Source organism: Artibeus jamaicensis, unplaced genomic scaffold, assembly GCF_021234435.1.
Source record: "Artibeus jamaicensis isolate MK-2021 breed Jamaican fruit bat unplaced genomic scaffold, CSHL_Jam_final contig_76, whole genome shotgun sequence".
Classification (NCBI taxonomy): Eukaryota; Metazoa; Chordata; class Mammalia; order Chiroptera; family Phyllostomidae; genus Artibeus; species Artibeus jamaicensis.
The window spans coordinates 6,079,950-6,105,996 of NW_026521954.1; the positions used below are offsets into that span (position 1 = coordinate 6,079,950).

Consider the following 26,047-nt stretch of genomic DNA (forward strand, 5'->3'; position numbering starts at 1 on the left):
TGGTAGTGTCTTAAATATGCCAGAAAAGTACAAAAAGATGCTTTTATTCTTCATGTTTATTTTCAACTTACTATGAATTCTAATTTCTTCTTTCTGTTACAGATTTCTTTGATACTTTGGAGGGTAGACATTTCTTAACTATTTTTTAATATAAAAATGCATCTACCTTTTAATCTGTAGATAAACGCCACAGAGTTAGATTACAGATGTAGAGATTGGTACTTTGGAAGGGGCAGTAATGTTTTTGTTCTCCTAAAATTAAATTAGAAATGTGTTTGGGTGATTTTCATTTAAAAAGAAAGTATTATCGGTGAAACATTGTGATTCACGGCAGTAAAACATTGTGCTCTTAGCTTATTACATATTTATCGAGTGTCTGTTGTGTGCCAGCCACTGATCTCGGTACCGAAAATAAGGCAGGGGGAGCAGAGTTAAAGACGAGTCCGTGAGTCACATGTTTCTGCATGAGAACTGATAATAAACCGACGTAACAAAATATCAGAAATAGCAAAAGCTACAAAGAAAAATTTTGGAAGTTCATAATACATGTATATTAATTTATTTTCTTCTAAGAAGAGTGCTATTTTAAGTACTTATTTAAGTATACTTGGGTAACTCTACTTGGGTTACAAGTAGAGTGCTATTTTAAGTACTTCTTATTTAAGTATACTTGACTAACTATACCCAAGTATAGTTATCACTGATATTCAGATTTATTGTGTTATGTATCTTCTGTAAATATGTATTTAATTCCATTATGTGAATATCACTCTATGAGGCTTCTTCCCATGTTAGTATGTTGATGTATCTCTTAGCAGTGGTACTCATCTGTTCATTTGAAAATGGGAGAGAAAGAAGGTTATCCTCTTCATTTTATTAGTTACTCAGTATTAGCGCACTTGTGTTTCGCATGTATGAATGAATCGCACACGTCATGTTTTAGAAAGAGCATACCCTCATTGAAAGTTTTCACCTCATGTGTTTCATAAGGGCAGAGAGTCTTTCTTAAGCTGAAAAAATGATTAAAATAACTTGAGTAGCTCTAGTGTATACAAATAATTTTCTCCAGGGAAATCAGAACTTACTTTGTGATGTTTATTTGAATTTAAAATCATTAAGCATTAGATTGTTTTGAACTAAATTACATACATTATATCCATTTTGTAATCTAACACAAGGTACATTAACTTGCATATTAAAGTAATAAAGCCAATGAAAGACTCTTTAGTTTTTTTTAATTTTTTTTTAATGAGCAGAACACGGGGAAAACCCCAATCTTACTAGAAAATGTCCAGTCATTATTGGACGCAGTCGGTCATCTCAGAGCTTTTAAGGTCACGCTTACTTTGAACCTCCTGACCTTTGGGTTAAAATTTGATGGCCAGTTTTTTTGTGTGTTTATTATGTCAGTGGTTGAACTTGACTAAGTTCACAGTATAATTTTTAGAATTTTAATTTTAATTTATTATTTTCAAGATAATTTAAAATATTTTATTTGTTTATTTTTATAGAGGAGAAGGGAAGGAGAAAGGGAGAGAAAAATCAATATGTGGTTGTCCCTTGCACACCCTCTACTGGGAACCTGGCCTGCAACCCAGGCATGTGCCCTGAATGGGAGTTGAACCAGTGACCTTTTGGTTTGCAGGCTGACACTCAGTCCACTGAGCCATACCAGCCAGGGCAGAATTTTAGTTTTTAAAATGAGTTACAGTAGTTAGTTCACGGGGGGAGTTAATTTTTATAAACAAAATTTAACTTACTTGATTGCCAGCTATTAGAAATTCATTCAACTAGGAACATAGGACCTCAGAAACTTAGTCACAATTATTTGTTTTAGAATTTGCTTATTCTTTCATTAAGTAATCATTTACTGAATATGTACTGAGTTCTTCTAGGTACTATGTAACTGCTGTTTCCAGTGCATAAGCATACCCTTGCCTTCAATAGGACTTCACAGATTTGCGGGTCAAAGACAAACAAGTGGATGGATAGTTACATCCCAAGTGTACAAAATTCTGTGGTAGAGAGGGTCTGGGGTTGGTACAGGCTTCCATGTGTGTAAGGGTAATTCTCACCCAGAGCAGGCATGGAGGGCTTCATGGGTGTGGCAGTGCCTACCACGAGTCTTAAGAGAAAAGAGGAGCTAGTTAGAAGGAAGAGGAGGAGGCTGTGTGTGCCCATGTGCAGAGTCATAAGGGGCGTTGTCTCCACAACAGGAAATTCTCTGTTCGGGGAACTTTGTGTAGTTACATGTGCCCACAACTTAGTGTGGGAGAAGGGATAGACAAAAGAGCCACGAGAACAAGGAAAATTCAAGTAGGGTCTGCATATTGCAATTAAATCCTCAAACTTGTCTTGCTGGCAGTGAGAGGGTAGGATGCAGATTTTTAGGCATATCGATGACACCAGTGGACCTGTGTCTTGGATCACACTGTCATCACTGTTGAGACAGACTGGATGGTGCACAATAGGGGCAGAGACTTGTAAAACAGAGGAGGAACCAAGTGCACAAAATAACAGCCTGTAGGATGCAGGAAAGTGGGGAGTGTGAGAGTGAAGTGATGATGGAAAAATCTATGTGACATAGTATTTTTTTTATGCAGTAAGTGAAAAGGAAAGTGCTGACTTGGAAAGGACTGAGGGGAAGGCACTGCCATGTATTGAGATGCAGGAAGGAAGCAAAGAGCGTGTTGAGATTGGGAGGTGAAGTAGTGAACAGGGTAGGGGAATTAATTTCTTTCAGGTTATCTTGATTTGTCTACATGTATGCATATGATATTTCTTATGTGTATATGGTATATGTCTATTAAAATGTATTTACCTGTGCTCGAAATCTTAAAACCTGGATGGAAAAGTGACGGGTTGGCTAAAAAGGTCATGTTTATTTAGCTTTTCCCATAGTATGTCTCTAGTAGTGCTTAGTTGTCTTTAACTTTATTTAAAACAATTTTGTTAGATTGTATTGTGACAGCTGTTATATCAGTGTGCATTTAAAAAACCTATCAGAATTGGTGAATTTTGTGCAGTCATTTTAATACTGGAGGTAGAAGAAGATACACAGTATTTTTGGCATATTATGCTTTTTTATTGCAAGAAAGGTAAAACCACAACTGAAACACACACACACACACACACACACACACACACACACACACACACACAAAGATGTGTACAGTGTATGGAGAAGATGCTGCAACTGACCGAATGTGTCAAAAGTGGTTTTCGAAGTTTCTTGGTACTATTGACATTGTGGCCAAGTAATTCTTTGGTTTGAGGCCAACTTATGCATTGGAAGGTGTTCAGTAACATCCTTGGCCTCTACACACTAGAAGCCAATAGTGGGAGATAGCCAACACACTCAAAAGATCCAGATCAGTAAAGTTTCTGGTGAAAATGAAAAATGTGTCTTTATTGAAAAAAAACAAAAAAACTAAACAGACTTTTTGGCCAGCCCAATATTTGTAAGTAGTTGTTGAGGTTGGGTGGGTTTACCCAGAGACCATTGTGGGGGAGTGGGGAGTGAGGAGAATTGAGGTTAGATGCTTGGAATCACCAGTGTAGACCAGATGAGCAAAAGAAATAGAAGACTGGCAGAAGAGCCATTGAGGAAGGCAGGCATGGTGTGACATCATGATGCCATGGAAACCATGAGACTAAAGTCATTTTAATGGGGACTCATGTGGAGTGTCGAACACTGCAGAGGATTCTCATTAAATAAAAACTGAGTAGCATCTGGAAAATAGTAATCATTGATATTCTTGATGAAGGTTGTCCTGATAGAGTGGGAATTAGGCACAGAATGTGTGGTTAAAGAATTAACAGGGATGTGAGATGGTAGAAACAATAAATACAGGAAACTAGGCTCAGTTTTGGAAGGAAGAGAAGAGACCTGGGAGGACCGAGGGAGGATGTTTGTTTTTGTGTCATCGATTTTGTTGCCATCATCGTCATCGCTCCTGCTTATCCTAACCACTGCTATTTCTCTCATTTTATATGGGCACTTGATGAATTGATAACTTTGTTTAAAAAAAAAGGAGTTGCAACTCTATTTAGAAGGTGAAGGTGGGAACGGACAGACACTAATATGGAAATATGAGGGCAGGGGGTTGAGGAAATGTATACGAGAGAGCCTCACTTTTATCAGGGAAGCTGGAGGCAAGGTTGTATTCCAGGGCACTCAGTGAAGACAGGGCAGTTGCTGTAAAAGGACAATTGGAAAAGATACGGGAAGGACTGGGGGGAAGGGCTGACCAGGGTCTTGCTAAAAGCTGAGAACGGAATATTTCATCAGGTTTACACTGTGAATACTAAAATTAGAAGGGCAAGCCTTTCCCTCTCATACATGTTTATTACATCAGCACTTAGATAGTAATTTTGTTTTGCTCATCATCCCAGTGCAAACATTTGTTCAATTTTTAAGATACTGAAGTAGATTTTGATTTTAGATTTTTTTTCATATAACCTTTTTTTTTTTTTAACAAAGGTTTAGGGTGCAAATATATCTATCAAAAGGATGGCGATTCTTTGCGTATAAGTGAACTCCTGGAGAGCTTCAAAAAAGACGCAAGAAGCTTCAAATTGAGGGCCGGAAAACACCAGCTGGAAGACGTGACAGGCGTGTTGAAGAGGTTTCTGGCTGACATTGACGACGCACTGCTGACTAAGGAGCTCTACCCGTACTGGGTCTCTGCTTTAGGTAATACACGTAGTGTAAACGGCCACGAATGCTTGCCTTGAAATTGGACAGTTAGGTTTTTAAAACTCTTCTTCGATAATCTGAAAATGTAATTGAAGGGGAAACTATACATATGGCTCAGAAGAGAAATTGTGTAAATATCAATTGTTGTTTATCTAAAAAGAAATTTAGAGTAATAATTGCTAAGCAGTGTTATATATACTTAGCTTTTCAGTGGCTATCTTAGTTCTTACTCAGTTTGAACTTGGAAAGCGTGATAGTCAAGTTCACGTATGCGATTAATTTCTCATTAAGATTAAAATAAAAGGTTTACTACAAGGTCAGTCCTATGACATTTCCTACATGGCTCTTTTTGCCTCCCTCCATCATTTATTCTTCCTGTTTGGAGTGCATAATGACAAGTTTTTATTCTTTATTTCCCCCGGATTGTGTTTAACGAATATTTAAGAAATGACCCCAGAAAAGTAGTTTATTAAGTGACTAATTTGGCCAAAATGACTTCAGTAAACCTGTGTTTATATCCATTAATTAAAACAACTCCTTTCTCCTTTTGACTTCTGGCCAAGATGGAGGCACAGGTAGATACATTGTGCCTCCTCCTGCAACCAAAAGAAGGACATCAACAAATTTAAGAACAAAAACCAGCCAGAGTTGCCAAAAAATTGAACTGTTTGGAAGTCCGACAGCTAAGGAGTTAAAGAAGAAATGTTCATCCAGACTGGAAGGAGGGGCAGAGAAGGGCAGCTGGGGCAGAGAGGACTCATGGTGAGGTGGTGGGTGAGGTGGTAGCTGGTGGACTGGTGGTCCCACATTTACATGTGGATAAACTGGAAAGAACAACTGGGGAGCAAGACAGACCATGCAACCCAAGGTTCCAGTGTGGGGAAATAAAGGCTCAAACCTATGGCTGAAAAAAACCTATGGGGGTTGCCGTGGCAGAAGAAATTCCCAGGCTCACAGGAGAGTTCCTTGGAAAGACCCACAGAGTCTTAGAATGTACACAAGCCCACCCACCCAGGAATCAGCACCAGAAGGGCCTGATTTGCTTATGCATAGCAGGGACAGTGACTGAAAGCTGGCTGAGAGCTGAGCAAGCAGCATTGTTCCCTCTCTGACCCCTCCCCCACATACAGCACCACAGTGTAGCCATGGGGGTTGCTCCTGCCTGGTGAATACCTAAGGCTCTGCCCCTTATATTGTAACAGCTGTGCTGAGACAAAAAAATACATACATACATACATACACACACACACACACACACACACAGACATATATATATCCCTAATGAAAGAACAGATCAAAGTGCCAAAAATAGAACTAAGTGACAAAGAGATAGCCAGCTTATCAGATGCAGAGTTCAAAACACTGGTAATCAGGATGCTCACAAAAATGGCTGTGTATGGTTGAAAAATGGTGGAAAAAGCAAAGGCTACGCAAAGTGAAATGAAGAGAAATGTACAGGTAACTGACAGTAAAGGGAAGGAAATCAGGACTCAATGCTTTGGAGCAGAGGGAAAAAATAAACATTCAGTTGGAACAGAATGAAGAAATAATTCAAAAAATTGAGGAGAGGCTTAGGAACCTCCAGGACAACTTTAAACATTCTAATATCTGAATTACGGGGGTGCCAGAAGAAGAGGAAGAGCAAAAAATGGAAAACTTATTTGAAAAAATAGTGAAAGAGCATTTCCTTAATCTGCCAAAGGAAATAGACTTCCAGGAAGTCCAGGAAACTCAGGGAGTCTCAAAGAAGTTGACCCAAAGAAGCAACCTACCAAGGCACATCATAATTGCATTACACAATATTAAAATGAAGGAGAGAATCTTAAAAGCAGCAAGAGAAAAGGAGACAGTTACCTACAAAGGAGTTCCCATACAATTATTTCTTAAAAGAAATGTTGCAGGCAAGAAGGGGCTGGAAAGAAATATTCAAAGTCCTGAAAGGCAAGGACCCCTACATCCAAGATTGCTCCATCCAACAAAGCTATCATTTAGATTGGAAGGACAGATAAGTGCTTCCCAAATAAGGACTAGATAAAGGAGTTCATCATCACCAAGTCCTTATTATATGAAATGTTAAAGGGATTTATCTAAGGAAAAGAAGAAGATCAAAAACTATGAACAATAAAATGACAATAAACTGACAACTATAAACAACCGAACCTGAAAAGAAGGCAAAAACTAAGCAAACAACTAGAACAGGAACAGAATCACAGGAATGGACATCACATGCAGGGTTATCAGAGGCTGGGGAGGGTGGACAATGGGGGAAAAGGTACAGGGAATAAGAAGAATAAATAGTAGGTACAAAATTGGATGTGGTTGGGAAGGGTAGTATAAGGTGGAAGGGAATAAGGGGGGAAATGGGACAACTGTAATAGCATAATGAATAAAATATATTTAAAAAAATCACAGATGTTTTTTATATGTTTTCAGTGCTTTCAAAGTGTTTTTTCATCCTTCATCTTCTTCAGTTTTTATTTTTTATTATGCAATTATGCTATAATTTACTAATATATTTCTTTCTTGCACATGTAATCTATTTTAAGATTTTTTGGGGGGCAAGGAACGACCTTAAAATTTGACAATATTCCTCTGTTGGAAAATGGTATTTTCCTTTGAAAAACTTGTTTATTCTAAAACAAATAGGATATTCGAAGGGATTAATTTTAAAATGATGTCACAAAACATCCACACTTTGAACAGTTATCCTAAGAATGCCGCTTATCAGGAAGTGCCAGCCAGAAGAGAGTAGTATTGTTATTAACAAAAAGCTTTTCACTATTTACCTGAGTCAGAAGTCTTTTATTTCCTTCCCGATTTTCCACAAATCACAATAAGAGTTGATCATATAATTTTCTGGGATGTAAAATATGGAATTAGATGATACATCTCTTGCCACCCTCATTTTTGTTTTAAAAAGATTTGATTGGAATTTATGAAGTTACAGTATCTATTTCATAAAGACAGTTTGCTTTAAAATCAGTCATCAAAAATCCATGACAAATACACTTTTGCTAAAATTTCCAACTCAGTGACAAAGATGTCTCAAACGTCATTCTATCAGGAGGAGGCAGTTGGGAAACGGTAGTGTGTGTTAAAGAGGAATGTATTCACCTCTCACTTGGGCATGAATCCTTTGAGAATTGACTTGAAGAAGGCTTTGAATACGGAGTCAAATAGCCTCAAAGCTCTTTGCTTTTAAACCCATTCTAGTATAGCTCTCACCCTGACCTTTCAGAAGTACCCTGTGTTAGGTCTGACAGGGCTAAGCCAGAACTCTCCTGGTGACCTCACAGGAGAGCTCTGTCTGGTCCTGTGCAGGTGAGGGACGAGGGCCTCACAGTGACGTAGCACCTGTTTATACGGTAGATGTTCTCTTCCGAGAACACCGTTAAATTGTCTTACGGCTGTGGCCAGTTGAATAGTTCATTATATTTTCCGCGTGACCTGAAGTGTATCTTACACTTTACTTTTTATTTGCTTAAGTATTTTGAAAATGTCACATACTGTGTTTTTATATGTTTGTGAAAATAGGCTATACAAACATGACTTGTTTTAAGTGTAGTGGTAGTAATTACTTTTTATTGAATAGATACAATCACTTCTACAGTTAGAAACTGCATGACATGAGGGTAAATGTTTGGATTATGCAAAGGGTAATAGTTAATTCTTAGTTTATTTCCAGTATAATCTCTGAATGTGATTCGGGTGTTTGCCCTTCTCGCCTTTAGAGAGCCACTCACTCACCGGAGTGGGTATGTCAATATGACGTTGTTTACTTTTATGGGTCTCTGTGCAGGCTAAATCGGTAAAAAAGGGGTACCAGTTGCAGTTTTGAATAGAAGTGTATTTCAAAAATGTGCCACAGGGTTTCTTACTTCCCCAAGCATCCTCATGCCCTTTATATGCGACCTTTTACTTTTAAGGAATCATTAATGTGCTGCTGGCTTTCTGTGAATAGAATAGGTGGGGCTAAACCCAAAATGAAAAAGTCTTGTTTCCAAAAGTAGTTGGGGATTGAGAGAAAATGTACAGAGGTGGGCAAAAGTAGGTTTACAGTTGTATTGTGACATTCTTATAGGTTAATAAAGCAGTCGTAATAATCATAACCTGCATGTGTTTTTTTTCCCAGATGGACAACTAGAAACCTGCTTTTGCCAACCCCTGTGTAACTGCAATCCCCTTGAGTTACAAAGTCAGCAGAAGTTGTTTATTTGAAGAAAGGTCTTTTATTTCCTCTGTGAATTAGTAGGTTAGACCAAACCACCACTCCACTTCTCCTGGGAACTAGAACTTGAGAGGTTCCTGTGTCTCATTTCTCCGAGTATTTGACTTCCTGGGGTTAGGAGAGTAGAAGTTAATTCTTTCTTGCCCTCTTCTCTGTGACTAACCAAGTTCTGCCCATGACTAAGGTAGAGGGTTCGTTTTCTTCTAAGTCAGTTTCATAGTCATCAGGGCCTGCACAGGCCCTTCTCCTCTTGTCCCCTTTCCTCTTGTCCCCTTTCCAATTCCAGAGTTGAAGATGCCAGGACTCGTGCAGTTCCCTCTGCATGTGTGCTGGGTAATGAATGCACAGTCCATTGCATAGTCCATAGCTCACAGTTCATAGCTTTAGTTTGGGGAAGATGTTTTTATGATTTTACCAGGGAAAAAGGGACAGAAATATCATTTTCAAATACAAATAATAAAATCTTTCTATAGCTAGAATTAAAGTACTTTTGGCTTATCTCTTTAATTTTCACTCCACTTTGAGTTATTAATTGAATATATTCCCATTAGGTGAAGTTCCATGGTCCATGAAGTAGAAGATAAGATACAACCCTGGGCGTTGAAAGTGCTTATTTTTAATTATGAAATATAAGAACTATAGCATGTAGCCATGGAATGTTTATGTAAATATTTTCCTAGAATTAGAGAAGTTTTAATATGTTTCTTTTGAAACTTGTATCATGGAGTAAAATACAACTGTGAATATTGTTTTCTAATAGCATTAAAAGGTAACTTCATAATACAGATGATTATTTTCACACTAAGTTTTTTTTTTAACCTCTAGATACCCAGGATGACAAGGAAAGAATTAAAAAATATGGAACATTTATACGTAGTCTCTCAGGGGTCAACCGAGCAACACTGGCAGCTATAATCGAACACCTTTACAGGTAGGTGGATTCATGAATTTTCTAGTTTATTTCAAACATGACACTTGATAAGTGATGATACCCTGACTTTAAAGTACTGTGGTTAACCTTCTACCCATGACCAGAGATATTTTACTATATCTTAAGAATGGTTTCAAAATGAAATTCCCATGAAACTATCACTTTGGTGTCTCTTTCTGTAATTACAATGCATTTTAAATAAATAGCATTGTAATCACAGGGCATAAAAACTAGAGTGTTTCTTAAATGAATTGAAAGTAATCCTGTACAGCATCCTGAAGTGCATAAGCAAGAATTTGAAAACTCATGTAAAAAGGAAGTTGGAGAAGGGAATTAAAGTGCAGTGGCCAGAATTCTTTAAGCAGGAGTCAGTTGGTGAGCCTGGCTTGTCTCATGATGAGCTCTTTGTAGACTCCCATTTCTTCATTATCAATTTATAGCTAACCTGACTCTAATTAGCTGGTGTCAGGCCGTTGATCAAGTGAGGAAATTTTAAGTCAAAAACATTTTCTGCGTCAGGGCATGTGGTCCCCTGCATTGGGGAGGGTCAGAGGAATATAATGGTAGCTTGAGAAATGATACCTGAAGGGTGAGGATGATTGAGAATAATCTTTTATATTAAAGTTAAAGGTTTGTTTTGCTATCAGTGAAAATTATTACAGAGACTTTATTAAGTGTAAATGTCCCTGAAGAAATAGGTTGTTGTCGCTTCCTGTATGGGTGTAAAACTCCCTTGAGTAAATTTCAGAGAAGCTGAATTCTGCTCAGAGTACTTCGTTTGGAGTCTGTATTCAGAAATCCTCCACAGTTTGTCTTTTCTTCTCATGTTTTCTAGCCACCACTTCCCATGCCTGTAAACTCCATTACTATAAAACTTGGTTTCATATTATATCATTCAAATACACTGTACAGTCTATATGGTCCTATCTCAAGGTCTATGAGACATCGGGACAGATTTTTTTCCTTCAAAAATTGTAATAGTGGCCTGGCTGCTATAATTTATGAACATTATTAATTAACACTGAGTTACACGTAGTTATTAGTTCAGATATGAATTTGAGATAACAAGTTACTTCCCATCCTTCTTACCTCCTGCCTTTTTTTCAACTAATGTATATATTTTAGCTTCTGTTGTATACAAGACAATGCCTATTCCAAGTCCGTGTGAACAGAAATATTTGGTAATCATTCATAGATTACAAAAAAGTCTTAAGTCTGCAGGTCCCAAACTCAGCACTAGGGAGCCTGGAGTGGCACAGTGAAAACTCAGGGTGCTGTGGGGCATTTTATGTTTTTTAAGGATGCCCAGCATCACTGGGATGGGTTTGCAATACATAGACATTTAGCACGAGAAATGAAGTTTTCAAGGGGGGATTGAGTCATTCATTGTGTGTGGAGGTCCAGGGGATGCTTCAGATTTAAACAGACGTGTGCATTTCAGAGCATAGAATAAAAACAAGTATAAAACACGAGTAAAGGATAGTTACTGGGAAGTGGGTGTGCCAGGAGACGAGCTGGTCTGCCGTTGTCTGGCAGGAAGTTGTGAAGGGCTCTGTCAGTCGTGCAAAAACATTTTGATTTTATTCCTTTATGTGATGAAATCTGTTTTAGGATAATAACCCCTGTAGTGGGATGGGTCAGGAAGAGGTTGGAACAGAGGTGGAGAGACTGATTAGGAAACCATTTCCTTGGGCTTCTGATGAAGGCTTGAGTGAGAAGAGACTGAGCAACTGAACAGGAGCACTGGGGAGTGCTGACCTGTGGGGGCTGAGTGATAAAGGGAGAAAAGGAAAACACTCTATGGTACGTTCCTTATGAAGGCAGCTACAGCGAGTAAAGAGAAATAAAGAGTACCAAAGGAAAATGCTTTCACAGAGGGAAGTCTCGAGCAAGGCGAAAATGTTTGATAGTATCGTCAGAAGTTTGAGGTCAGTTTGGATAAGGTCAAGTTGATTTAGCATTTAATTCCATCCTTGCCCTAGAAAAAAAGATTACTTCCTCCAGGACTAACATTCCCTTAATTCCATTCACCAGATATTTATTATGAGCTACAGTGTGATTAAAGCAAGTCCCCAGCTGTGAGATGCCCCAATGAACAGAGTCAGACATGCAGATAAATTTTCCAGGTGTTCACAGCACAGTGTGATAAGGGTACAGAAGTGGTTTTGAGAGGGGCGTCCACAGTTATTACATTCTTCTCTATCAACTTGTAATTCCTCGTGCATCTTGTAAATCAATAGAATGAATGCACTTCCTCCATCTCTGCTATGCAATTTGGCATTTTATTGTTTCTTATATATTATTGTTGTCATGTTTACTCACTTTTTCTTGTACCTACCAGAGTCTCTATTCTTGCAGAAAGTGTACCTACCATAACCTTGCTTTATTCTCTTGATGGAGCTGGTCTCCCTTGTTTAGTATGTGTCCTATAAATTGACAAATGTAATTAGGCAATTAAAGGTCTGCTGTGTATACAGCCAGTGTCAAACAGAGAGCGTTTGTAGGTACTCCCATGTAAATCATTAATGTTCTCATATCATGCATTTTTATCAACATACATTTTCTTTCATTACAGTGTTGGCTGTAGTTTTTTAAAAAATTTTAATCTTTTTGAACTTACATTTGTGACTATGTTAAATGGTCGTTATAAGACCCAAGAATAATCTCCTGATTGGGAGAATTGATTTGTCTGTTTATCTCTGTTCATTATAGGAAGCAATTCTTAGTTATATTCAAGAAAAGTGTAGTTGTACTTTTAAATTGTGTTTGCTTTTTGAGAGCTAATGTTCTATTTTAAATAAACATACCAACATAGCCGCCAGGTATTTTCTCACTTGATAATGCAGTTTCTGGAACATTCAGCCCAGCCCTGGAATTTGGAGCTGTCCACTGTATGCCTCTGGTTCCCCTTTCTTGCCTTCTTTCTTACCTACCACCCCCTTTCTCCCTTTCACTTATGCTTCAGTCGTGCAGGTCACAGCTTATCCCAAAGGTATTCTACTAGCATGCATGCCTTTATGCCCTAGCCAGAGGTTGTCCCGTTATCTAGAAGTATTTGGATACAGTGCATTCCTGTAAATCAGCATTCAAGGACTGCTTTGTAACTTGTAGTAATATCTTTAACAGTAGTAGTCTTTTCTTATGTGCTGAACTACACTGTTAGTTACTTGGAAGAAAGAACTGTGCATTTATCTTTAAATCACCACTGTATCTTTTGTATCTGAGACCTTCAATATATGTTAAAAATGATAAATGAATGTTATGACTTATAGTCGTATGAAATTTTCAAGTAGAAGTGTGTTGTAATGAGCTATGCTCTTCCTTAACAGGGTTCAGAAATGCTCAGAAATCAATCACATGAATGCCCATAATTTGGCCTTGGTCTTTTCGTCCTATCTGTTTCAAACTAAGGGACAAACTAGTGAAGAAGTGAATGTAATCGAGGACCTAATTAATAATTATGTCGAGATATTTGAGGTAAATATTTTATATCTTGTTCTTGTTGAAATAGTATTCTTGTTAATTTGCAAACAAAAATACATATTTTATGATGTTTTTATTCAGATCTTTATGAATATTTTAAAATAAGGAAGATAAAGGATAGTTATATTTTATCTTTGATTTTTTATATATAACTAGCTTTGTAAATCTGGCTGGCTTTAAAGCTTTTTTACCATCTGGTGTCTGCTGGATAGAATATTTCTATTTATAGTGTTTTTATGTATTTGTCTCCTCAGTATGTGTACTTAGAGGTGTGAAATTATGAATTTACAAATTCAGTAGTAAATGCCAGACTGTTAAATTCTGCATTCAAAAGCATTTTCCTGTTTTCATTGTATACTGAATGGGGAAAAAGTACAAGTTCTGAATTATGATTCTGTGTTTTTTACTAAGTCATCTGTGTTCTAATTAGTTAACTTTACAATTTGCTATTTTTATGAAGTTAATATTTTCATATTTCATCAAAAAACTGTTAGAACAACGGTGGCTTCTTAGTTCAAAGAAGGAAAAATAGAGAACATAAGGCCAGGGTTTGAAAATGTAGGAAGTGGCAGGGGCTGCAGGTCAGCGGTCCAGCACCACCATCCTTTCTGGCATTTCCGTTTTGTAATTTAACATTTTTCAGCATTCCATTCAGTGGTGTTTTAACAGATGACTTGTTTTCCAGTGCTATAGACATATTAGATGAAATCAGATGAGTTAATGTTACTAGGTTACTATTTGTAAAGTTCTTACGTTTTTATAATAACTGATTACAAGATTCCTTAGCGCAAGGAAGGAACTGTATTTGTAAAATAAAATAACCGTGGCTTGTATCTTAATTTATATAGGAATGGACACCAGAGTTGTCATGTTCTCTTTGCTCTATGGTCTCCTTTTTATCTCTTTCTATATGTGTTCACTGTTTTTGGTCAACAGCAACTTCTATGCAATACTTGTAATGCTGAGAAATGAAAGAAGTAGTGAAAAATAATGTGTGGCTTTGCATGCTCTCTTTATTTTTTATATTTGTACTGTTTCATTAATAAAAAAATAAAACTGTGTCTTCATAGGTTCATTAATTCCAACTTTCAATGGAAATTTCATGAGCACTTAAGAAATATTTTAGTTTGAGAAAAGAGTCTTGTCTCTCAACCTAATCAGACTCTACCAGCCAGTCACCTCCCCTTTGCTTATTACTGAACTGCCTTGGCAGAGGGACGTCTGTTGATGGAACCTGTGGCCTGAAGTGCTGTTGTCACAAAGTGTTCTGACCTTCCTGAAGCTCTGTTTTGTTGGCTTTAGCTCTGCCCCAGCTGTGTGGGACGACACTGGCTCGGATGGCCATTCTCATTTGTTGTTACTTGTTGGTCTTTAAAGTCCTGAAGAAACTTATGTGAGGATGAGTACCATCACTCCATGTTTTTTATTAGAGTGTCCCAAATTATATTTTAAACAGGTTAAAGAAGACCAAGTCAAACAAATGGACATAGAAAATAGCTTTATTACCAAGTGGAAAGACACTCAAGTGAGTAGTAATAGTTAGATCTTCAAAGAATTTTAATTTTTTTAAAAAAACCCACAAAACACAAAAAAACTTTCATCGTAAGTAAAGCCATTTGTTGTGTTTATTCTCAAGTCTCTGTTTGAAGCATAGAAAAATTAACAGGCAGAGGGACCCAGCATAAAATTATTGTATACTTCTGCAGCGTGATGCATATATGCAAAATGCTGAAGTTCATTCATGTAAATTTTTCAAAATATAGAAGGAAAAGTCAGTGTTGATCTTATTAAAATATACTTTATAAAATCAGTTTTTATTTATAAAAGCACTATTGAAAATGCCAGTGGGTTTCACAGGAAGCGTTTAAAGTAAAAAATTCTGGAGTAAATTGAAAATTCAGGCTCCCTAGTGATGCTATCGATTATGATTTTGAGCATATAAATTACTTCTTACGTGCTTTTGCTTTGCCTGATCTTGGAGGATTGCATTAGTAATAATGTTTCTATGTGGTCTTTGTAACATATGCTAATTTATGTCTTAAGTTGACTTTCTAGACCTTCTCTTGCCTTCTTCAGTAGTATTGGATTTGTGTATTCAGGTTGTACTATACAGCTGAATACATCTCCTTGCTTGATGACTATTCATTAGACTTGCTTAAAATTGATCTTAAATCTTCTGGTAACTGGGAATTATACTGTGTTCAGGGCTCCAGTGTAAAGAATAGAAGTGGGTCAAATATATTCTGTTTATTAGATGCACTCAGAATGAGGCAAATGCTTCCTTATTAGTCAAACCCTAAACTCAGCTCATTCTTAGGAGTGAAAATTTCACTCCTAGTTAGAGAAGCCATTGAGCTATTGTTCTATAGGAAGGAGATGAGGAAAGGCTTTCATTCTAGATCCTTGATCCCAAAGTACCAGTCCTGGGAAACTAATTTCCTGAAGAAGCGTTTCCTTCATTTTGACCCAAAGTAATTAATGCAGCCTCCAAGGGAGTTAGCTGTAAGACTAGAAAAAAATCTGGCTCATTATCATTTAGTTCCCTCAGACTCTTGCTTTTGAAGGGAGAGTTTCGTTCATGAAATAAGAGATTGTGTGCGCCCAAGGGATAATCGTTGACAGCATCATCCATTCTGTTTCACATAAATCATGAGGACCCTTCTACATTATTATCTTTTATATTCATATTATAATAAAGAAATGAGCATTGAATACTTTCTGATGAAGAATAAGTAAAAATAAGGAAGGAATTATCCATAAAATAGAATAATTGGAAAGGAAAGTGAATGCATTGAGAAAAATCTGTCTTTTTGCTTGAGTGTTTCTTTGTCCCTCCGGCTCTCCCGTGGAGTCCTCTGACAGTCTCTGTTACCCTTCCAGAACAGCTCAGCTGTGCTTGTTTCTGGCTGCCCTCTGCAAGTGTGTGCTGTTTGCTTTTTTAACTTTTAAAGACGTATCCTTCCTGGAGAATTGTTTATGCAAACACACTGAAAAGTAAAAATGTCAACTGTATTTCTTCTTGCCTTGTATTTTTGTATAGCATCGAAAGTGAGAAAGGAAAATTGGAAACATGCTTTTCCAAGCCGACAGTGTCAGAATAATTAAGAACTTTTCTTCAAAGTACATTTTTAATGTTTTCACCACAATTTGACTCATTAGCTTTTACTCTGAGGCAAATTTGACTTCAGAATGATTCTTTCCCTATTAAAAATTGGATGATGGATGCTATTTCTAAGTGGTTATGAAACTTCAGGGAATTTCAAGAAAAAGCTACTTAAAATATTTTTCGTAGATTCATTTGGTTCTTTGTTAATCTTCTCCACATTATACTGTAAAGCTCTACATAACACTATCTTATGCTTTTTATTTCTGGCTTGTGTCTTCTTCACTTAGTATGTCTTATCAGGTATACTGGTGACCTAAAGTAGCACTAATGCTTGGCTAAAGATAATAAAAAACTTACCTTTATTTATTATCTACCTTATTTTTATCACTTCACCTTCATTTTTTTCTTGCTAAGTATTCTTTCTCTGTAGTATAACTCTGACCTAATTTATCCTCAGATTCAATTTTTAGACACATTTTCTCTGAAGATTTGGCAGGACCTATTCCCTTTTTAAATTATTGGTATCAAGCCTACACTATAGCTTAGAGAAGAATTATATATGGAATTCTTCTCTATATTACATATAATGAAGAATTAATCATTTTCATTCCTTATTTTGTGTAAGAACATCTATTGCTATAGCATGCATACTTTTATCTAGCCAGATTCATTATTTCTATAAGACTATAAGGGTATTTGAGGACTCTAAACTCTTTAGTAAGAGACTAAAAAGCCTCACTGTGATGGGTATTACTGATGGGTAACATTTGTGTAGATTCCATGTCCTTAATCGCCCATGTCTGGTAAATGGGTGCCATCACTCTGGTAATGGGGAGATTGACTGATTTCACTGTTGTAAAATATTTAGAAGTAGGACTAGGACTTTCTCACTGTCTTAAGCGTTTTATGTGTGTTCTTGCAACATACTTATATTTGCTGTCTTCACATCTGCCCTCTTCTAGGTTTCCCAGGCTGGAGATTTGTTAATTGAGGTGTATGTAGAAAGGAAGGAACCAGACTGCAGTAATATAATTCGGGTGAGTCCTAAAGATGACTGTAAAGAGTACCCTTGGGAATTGCAAGTGTTAGCATTAATATACATGTTTTGAATTTTTCATCATGTCTTATAGCTTATTTTACATGTCCAGTTCAAACCATGAAGACAGGAGTGACTTTTCCAACAAATATGCTCTGGGAAGTCCATGTTTTTAGTCATTGGAAAGAGCACATCTTATGTGCTTTAGGTTAAGGTTAGAATTTTCTATCTATAGGTTCTAGAAAACGACCTGAGCTTAAATTCGTGGTCATTCCATTCTTTGGTTCTCATTTTTAGGCCAGTTATTTACTCTCTTTGAGCCTGTATCTTCTCACCTGTAAAGTGAGGAAAAATTATAGTGTTTACATCATAGCATGGATATGAGCACTCAGTAAGATAATGCATGTAAAACACTTAGCAAATTGCTTAGCACATTGGTGTTTAATAACTGTTATTATTAATATTATGGTTGTCATTAATCTCCCACCCTTGTGTCATAGACTTGAGCTTCCAGTCTACCAATTTACTTGAATATTCCATAACTTTTCTTTCCTAAGACTATTAATAATTTTCGTGCATTGAAACGATCCTTGCCTTGCTACCATATTCGGTACTTAGTCTGCCTCAGAGAGAGTAACCGTGGTATCTCAAATTCCTGCTGAGGAGGACTGTAGCCTCTGTATGAGGAGTAGGCATTCTGCCTTGTTGCAGGAGAAATTCACCTTTAGCTTCTTACCATTTTTAAAGTTCAAGATTAAACAGTCTTAACATTATATACTTCTGGATTTTAGTTTCGCTAAACCTGTATTGTAATTGTCGATTTATGTATTTTTAATAATTACGTATTCTGACTACGTAGCACTGATTACCTTACTTAGAACTCAGGGCTGAGCTACGATCGCAGGCTGTGGTCTGGCAACCCCTTGTCCACACTGTGCTGGTTCTGTGATGGTGATCACAGGGGACTGGAGGAACCAGCACAGTTCTAATGTCAGAGTTGGTCTTTATTCACAGCACATGACTTAACTTTGCCTACACCTAAACCATTAGTTGCTCAGCTTGATTTTATCTTACTAATGAAGCCATAACATAAATTATTATACATGAGCGAAGTTTTTATTTTTAAGTACAGTTTTTAGACAAAGGACTGTCTAGTTTTACCTTTAAAATTCTCTTTAAAAACATTGAAAAACTATACAAAAATAATTGTAAATATTTGCTCAGTGCAAAAGTCTTTAGTTGTATTTATCTCAGCTGTAACTAAATCCAAGGAGGCAGGTAGAACAGGTCCCAAGTTTGTAAGAACAGGAACTAGGAATTGAAACTCATTAAGGCCAGAACGCAGACCTGGGTTCTCATACTCCAGACCTGATATTCATTCTGCTGATTGATGTATTCTTTAGAATAATGATTTCCAGAGTGTTCTCCATCCTGTCCTGAGGGTGTCCTGAGGGAGGCTGTGGGCCCCTCCTCAGATGAGTGGAGTTCTGGGCCTCTTTCCTACGTCATTCTGGAGCTCACTCTTTGCTGACTGTTGGACAAATTTGGTTTCTCAGTGACTTATTATTTTAAGAAAAGGCTATACTTAAAAAATGTTAAAGGCATTCAGATGAACAGCCTCATTGAAATGAAACATCTGATTCTACTGCCTAAAGTTCTCTACTTTTCCCAAATACTGTAATTTTTTTCTTTCAAGCTTATACTTTATTGGGCTTTTCTGAAGAGTAAGCAGTGGATTTTTATGTCTCATTAAGGTATTCCAAAGAAAGTAGTGGATTCTACACAGTTCAAAAGATGGAATGTATAAGTATAAGGATTGAAATATATTGATATTATTTATATATGTGCAATATAGTTAATAATGGACAAGAAGAATGGAAGTGAGCACATTTTTTCCCTAGGAAACTCAAAAATAGGTACATACTTTTACCGAAAATGCACAGTTAGACTATTCTAATGTTTAAAAAGATCTTTTATTTGTTTGATATTATAACTAAGTTCTAACTGAAGAAAGCCAACTTGCTTCTGGCTAGCATGCATTTCAAACTGGCAAAAGCAAAAACAAGAAGAAGCAAACCAGAAATTCCAGAAGTCCCCGGAGAAGGTGGTGTGCTTCTGAAGTGGCCCGAGGCTTTTGGACTCCTATAGAGCTGGCCCCAGGCTGGCTCTGCAGACGCTGCCCTGTGCCCTGAAATCCTGGCTGCAGTGTACTTTGGTGTCCCACCATCTGTCACTTGGCATGACAGGGCACACCACAGATCACTGAAACCCTGAGGCTCTTTGGCATGGCAGACAGCAGTCAGCTGTGTATAATTTAGGCATCAGCCTGAATAAACCAAGACACTTTGAACTCTTGATTATAGAACTGATGAGCGAAAGGTTTGACTCCTGGGAAGACCATTGGATTTGCAATCATGTGATGGTCTTTGTGTGTATGAATAAGTGGATTCTTCTCCTCTGAGTGAATTAAATGTTCACTGAGAAAAATTTTCTTCTTGATTTTGTCTATGTTGTGATAACTTTTTGCACTCACATTGAAATGTATTTTATGGAGAAGTTGTGAATAGGTTATTTTCTTTGTGTACCTAGAGAAGTTAGTTAAACATACTAAGAAGAAACTTTGGGTATCATAAGAGGATAAATGGCAAATATTTTCACCCTAGCACAAGGCTACGTCTATGTCTGACATGGATGCTAAAGAAATCTTGCTTCGTTTACAGATATCTCCAGTGATGGAGGCAGAAGAATTAACTAATGATATATTAGCAATAAAAAATATTATCCCTGCAAAAGGTGAAATCTGGGCCACATTTGAAGTCATTGAAAACGAAGAGCTAGGTAAGTGATTTTCATGCCAGCGATTCTTAAATTCCTTACAGTATGAAGAACTAGTATTTGTGTGATGTCATTACTGCATTTTATGTCATTCTGAAGATTAACATTATGAATTCCTTTCTATTCGGTGCATGGGTTGATATATGTTATTGTCACTGGAGGTTGCTCGCTTATAATTTTACTCCTCAAAATAATTAGATTATTTTATTGACTATAAAAGTATAGTGAAAAACATTAGTCATCTATGTTGTCACCTTAGGAAATAAGGCTTTTCTTTACAAGGACAAGCAAATTGATTTGTGACAATGTTTGAAATGTCACCACCACCATCCACATATTCCTGTATATTACCTATTTAACCAAAAAAATGTTGACTTAAAAGATTATTATTTAAAAATAATTTTGTTGTAAGCCAATTTTGTCTTTTCCCTTTCTGTGTGTCCTTAGTGGAGTGGACAGGTATCTGGTCATCTCTCATCTCAGGTGTGGAAGGATAAAGAGAGCTTTAAAACACCTTGTCTACATGAGTCGTAAAGTGCTGAATAAGCCTGAGGTCCTAATGACACCGTTTGGTTTTAAAGACCTCTAGGGAAAAAAACCTAAGATGCAGAATGGCTTTGTGCTTTGGCCATCTGTCTAGCTGATACCTACTAAGGTCTTGGGACCCTTTCAAGCATAGCTGTCAAACTGCCAAAAGTAAAATCTTGCCACCTGCAAGCTCAAGATAAAAATTAAAATTCACCATTGAAATATGTGCATTGTGTATCATTAGGAATGTTGTAATCGTTGTTAGAATGAAATCGGATTATCAAAGATCTTGTTTTTCGTCACTCTATTCTTAATGTTTTTGTGTCTTCATTTTTTTGGTTTTTTTTTTTTTTTTTGGTAATGCACACTTCTTTAAAAATCTTGCTTGTATTAAAACACTATTTTTCAATATTCACTGTCCAGATTCAGGGACTCTGGTGCTTCCGTGTCCTTTCACACCACACCTCCTCCACCGTCAGGCTCAGCCTTTCTCGTTACAGAAGGTGTTCCGACAGGTGACCCCTGCGCTGCCCCCTCCTTCCCCAGTGCCAAGTCTGATGGCTTTGTTTCAGGTTTTGCTTTACTTGTCCTTTCCATGGCATTTATTGTTAGTGAATCAGTTCCCTTTTTCTTCAGAAGTCTTCACTGTTTTGTGCTGGCTAGATTCTCCCCCTGACCCTCTTAACTATTTTATTTCATTTGTCAGTTGTTCTTCCTCTGTCTGTCGTCCCCCAAGTGGTGGGTTCCGGCTGCTCCAGTCTCCTTTGCCATCTTGTCTCACTTGACTGGTCTTTATAAAACTCTTGCATTCTTAGTGCTTGACTCATGCATGTGCACCGGTGTTCCCCAAATGCCTCTTCGTCCATTTGGCCCCCTTGTTTATTGCCTCCTTTGATATCCAGATTAAGGGTTTCACTGTGCTTTGTCTTATCTTTTGTTTTTATGGTGCCCATAACATGAATTTATATTCATCCCTCCGATGGGAGCTTGATGGAAAGAAGGAGGGACTCTCTTTTTCTGCCTCTGGTATCTGGCACAGTTCCTAATAGATCGTTGCCATGTAATTAAAATCTCTTGCACAAGTGAAGCACAACTTTGCATCACTGTATGGTTCAGTGGTGATGGAGTCTTTTGATTTTTGTTGTTTAATTTTAAGGAAAGGAACTAGGTTATCAGCTTCATCATATTGTGAGTAAATGATGACTACTGACCTTACTGCCAGAACTATCCTTCTAAATCACAAATAGGATTGTATTGTTCCATTATTTAAAACCCTTTTATTATTTACTCATTGCCTATTTGTCCTGCAAGACCCAGCTCAAATGCCCCTTCCTCCATGATGGTACTTAGGTAAATACTGTTCCCACTGATCTTTTTCTTATCATTTGTTTGTAGTCCTATGATACTGTGGGCTGTCTAATTTACTAAATAGTAATTTGGATATATCTGGCTCTGCCTTGGACCTCACGTTCTTTAGGACTTGCACATATCTTTCAGACTTTTCTGTCTCTCACTGCCTCTAGCGTAGTGTGTTGATGTGGAACGCACCTGCAAATACCTTAATGACTGAGGTAGAACAGAAAATTCTGTCAAACCCCAACGGAATACCATGCATTCTGAACTTGACTGACCTGGATCATTGCTTCTTGGATACATGGATGAAATGAGCAGACACATAAAAAGCGATGGGATCTCTCAGGGCCCCTGTTAGGCCTGAGGAAGTGCATTGTCCCCTGCCCCCTTCTGTTTTTCCTTTTTATCCCTGGCAGAACAGTGAATCATGGATTTGGGGCTAGACATCCGCTCCCTTCCACTCTTGTTCTCACAGGGTTCAGTGCAAGCAGGTCCCTGTGTCCCAGCATTGGAGCTCTGTGCCTTTGGGTGTCAGTCCTCCTTACTGAGAGTGGCCAACAGAATGTATGAGGGCAGGATGAAATCCTGTGTCCTTAGTAGAGAGATCATACTATACTTGGGAACATCATTTTTAAGTTTCGTCTGAGAAAGTGAAGGGATGCTGACCCTGAAAATGACTGATGATAAACTTGCGTGTGACACTGGGCACGTCACAGATGGGAAGGTCGAATTGGGGTGGGTCTTTTGTTGTTTTGGTTTGGTTCTGGTTCTGATTAACACAAAGTTATCATGTGGAAGTGATGAAAAGACTATGAGACCTCAGGTAGTTTAGATTTCTGAATGCCTCCTATATAATCAAAGGGACACCTCACGTGCATCAAGAAAGTTAAGAATTCAAACTGGTCGTGATTTTAATGTTTGGTCAACTGTTCAAGGAGAAATGCCAGAGAGAAGACAAAGCTGATTTTCGAGGCTGTTAGGGGAACAAAGCGAGGCAGGGCTGCAAAGGGGCCTGTGATGTGTCGCTCACTGTGGCTCCACCTGGCCTTCTGAAGTGTTAAAAGCTTTATTGCTAGAAGCGTGCAGGGGAGATAAAGTAAAATATAAAAAGAAAGTGAAAGTGAAGGCATTGGTTGTCACAAGATTGTAGTTGATAGAAAAATGCCAGCAGGGAATTGGTGCTTTTTCTGATGTAAATGAAAATCCTCCAAGTATGCAAGTAACCCAAAATAAATAAATAAATGGATAAGTAAATGAACCAGAAGTGCTGGATTTTATTTTAGGTGTCTGTAAGTTTTAAAGCAATAGTTTTCTACTCTGTCCCATCTTTTGCGTTCTTTGTATAATGAATATTTGTAATATTTCTTTTCTTTCTTTAAAAAAAGATTTTATTTATTTATTTCTAGAGAGAGAGGAAGGGCAGGGGAAAGAGAGGGAGAGAAACATTGATGTGTGGTTGCCTTTCACATGCCCTCTACCAGGGACCTGGCCCGCAACCCTGGCATGTGCCCTGACTGGGAATTGAACCAGTGACCCTTTGGTTCACAGGCTGGTGCTCAGTCCACTGAGTCACACCAGTCAGGGCCCCTTTCTTTGCTCTCTTGAGATAATTTATTATACTCATTTTTAAAACATTAATATAATACCTTAATTATAACATAGAATGAGTAAAAGGAAGATGCGTAATATAACACATAATACTGGCACACTCCTCTGTGGCCAAAGATAATGAAACTAGATTCTCGCAGCTGAGTGGAATCACCGTGGATGTGACAGCTACAAATGCAGATAGAAGATGTCCGTCTGTGACTCCTCCATCCCTGGAAGCATTGCCATTATTGGTGACATGGTGTCTTAGTCCATTTGGGCTGCTGTCACAGAATTCTGTAAACTGGATGGCTTATAAACAACAGATTTTTTTCCCTCTCAGTCCTGGAGGCTGAGAAGTCCGAGATCAAGGTGCTGGCAGAATCAGTGTCTGGTGAGAGGGCCAGCTTGCCAGTGGACAGAGGGCTCTCTTTCATTCTTCCTCTCACATGGGAGAAGGGAGCTTCATGAGTCTCTTTCATAAGGGCTCTCACCTCTGCTTTCCAGAGGTGCTTCCCCCTCATGTCATCATATTGGGGACTAGGTTTCAACCTAGGAATTTGTGGGGTACAAATATTCACATCCTAGAAAATGGTGAACAATTCTTAGAAAGTTCTGACCAAGCATGATCTGCTTTGGCTTTTATAGTTGTCAGATTCATGGAAAAAATACATCATATTAAAACCTTATGAAATATTTTGAGAATTTATATGTACAAAGCTGAGTTAGATTCTAGGCTCAGTAAATTTTAAACTACATTTTCCCTCTAAATGAATGTTTAGTGGGACATTTGAAATTTGTACTGTCTAGAGAAGTCTTTCTTTGCCTCATTCTTTGAAAGATGCCTGGCATCCTGAACCCACTGCTATCAATTGTTAGGACAAGCTGAAACCTACTCTAGGTGAGGCGATTACCTTTATCAAGAGTTAATCTAAAGTAAGCTGTTACTTTAATTCCTCACCTTAAAGCTGAGCCTGTCCTGTGCCACTACAGCCCCATGTCCTGTAGGTCCCTGATATGCTGAAAGGTAGTAACTACCAGAAGGGCCTCATTTAAGTGAGCTTCTTCCTGGAGAAGTTCAAGTTTGTGAAACACTTCCTATGCAGCCATATCGTAATGTTTTCTTGATTCTTCCTCATGGCTACGCTGATAGAGAAGATCTGTTCATTTTCCATTAGGACTCGTCCCAGCCCTTGTCTTGATCGACACAGAAAATGCTGTCACCCTCTAATTACAGGGACAGGACAGAGAAAGACGTGCCCAACTCTAAGCTTGGCACCAAGGATTTAATTATTGGGCAAGTCACAGTTGTTGCAGGAAATCCTGTGTTATTACCGCCAGAAATTTAATGACAATACCTATAATTTCAAGTGAAAAATGGATAGTTCTCTTTTTAACACAGGAGGCCTGGGTTTTTCCTGTGCATACTATTTTAAACTATTAATAATGTGATTTACCTGGCTAAACAACCACCTCCATAACCTGTTTTTCTCAAATAACTACGCTGGTTGTTGGGCTGTTTTCGTGCTATAGATAGTATACAAACGAGTGATTTATTTTTCATAAGGCCCTAATGCCAAATGGCTTATGTACCATGTAATCTACGATGACAGGTGGCTGTAAATGTAACTATAAATAAGAAACATATTTGTAGGAACTTACATTCCGGCAGTGTTTGAAAACTCAGTTTTCTTCTGCCTGTTATTTCTTTTTTTGGTGGATGTTAATGCCCTTTTTTATAATTATAGCATTTGACAGTATAATAAACATTTATCTTTTCGTCCCACTTTTCAGGTCTTTTTTTATGCAGGAACATGAATCCTCAGGATTTTTGTTCTCCTAGAGCATTTTGCACTATGAGACTGATGTGAAAAACACACTTGACTCATTTTTTACACATCTGCATTTGCCTCTGTATGTGCTGTGGCATATTTCAGTGTAAGTAAGCACACCGAGAGTGATCACTATAGTGCCTGCTTGTACAGGTACCCCCCTTTACTATGAACAGTCGGATATTTGGAATTCTCATTACCAGTTTAATCTTGTAATAAAGAAGGGTAAGTAAGCCTTTTCCATCCAGATGCTGTTTGCCAGTGAAGAATAGCATTCTTGCCTGCAAGCCAATGCAGTACATCAATTCCCTTAAGGGCAGGATGTGGGAATCATCTTGCTATCATTTCTGACCACCTTCTCACTAAGGAGGAGAAAAGGGGAGTAGGGGAAATGTGAACTGACGTTGTTCTTCACTTGGCTTATGTCAC

At 37.7% G+C, this 26,047-nt stretch overlaps 1 protein-coding gene across 5 annotated transcripts in view; it reads left to right on the plus strand.

Annotated features, from left to right (window-relative positions):
* Positions 1-26,047, plus strand: part of ARAP2 (ArfGAP with RhoGAP domain, ankyrin repeat and PH domain 2) — a 162,196-nt gene that overhangs the window by 106,325 nt on the left and 29,824 nt on the right. For 4 of the 5 annotated variants that reach the window (XM_053672327.1, XM_053672326.1, XM_053672329.1 and 1 more), the window contains 6 exons: positions 4,484-4,696; positions 9,753-9,858; positions 13,188-13,335; positions 14,798-14,866; positions 17,410-17,484; positions 20,204-20,321. In XM_053672327.1, the coding sequence (XP_053528302.1) occupies positions 4,484-4,696; positions 9,753-9,858; positions 13,188-13,335; positions 14,798-14,866; positions 17,410-17,484; positions 20,204-20,321 (729 nt within the window). The remainder of the gene's footprint in view (positions 1-4,483; positions 4,697-9,752; positions 9,859-13,187; positions 13,336-14,797; positions 14,867-17,409; positions 17,485-20,203; positions 20,322-26,047) is intronic. The other variant, XM_053672330.1, reaches the window with a different exon arrangement.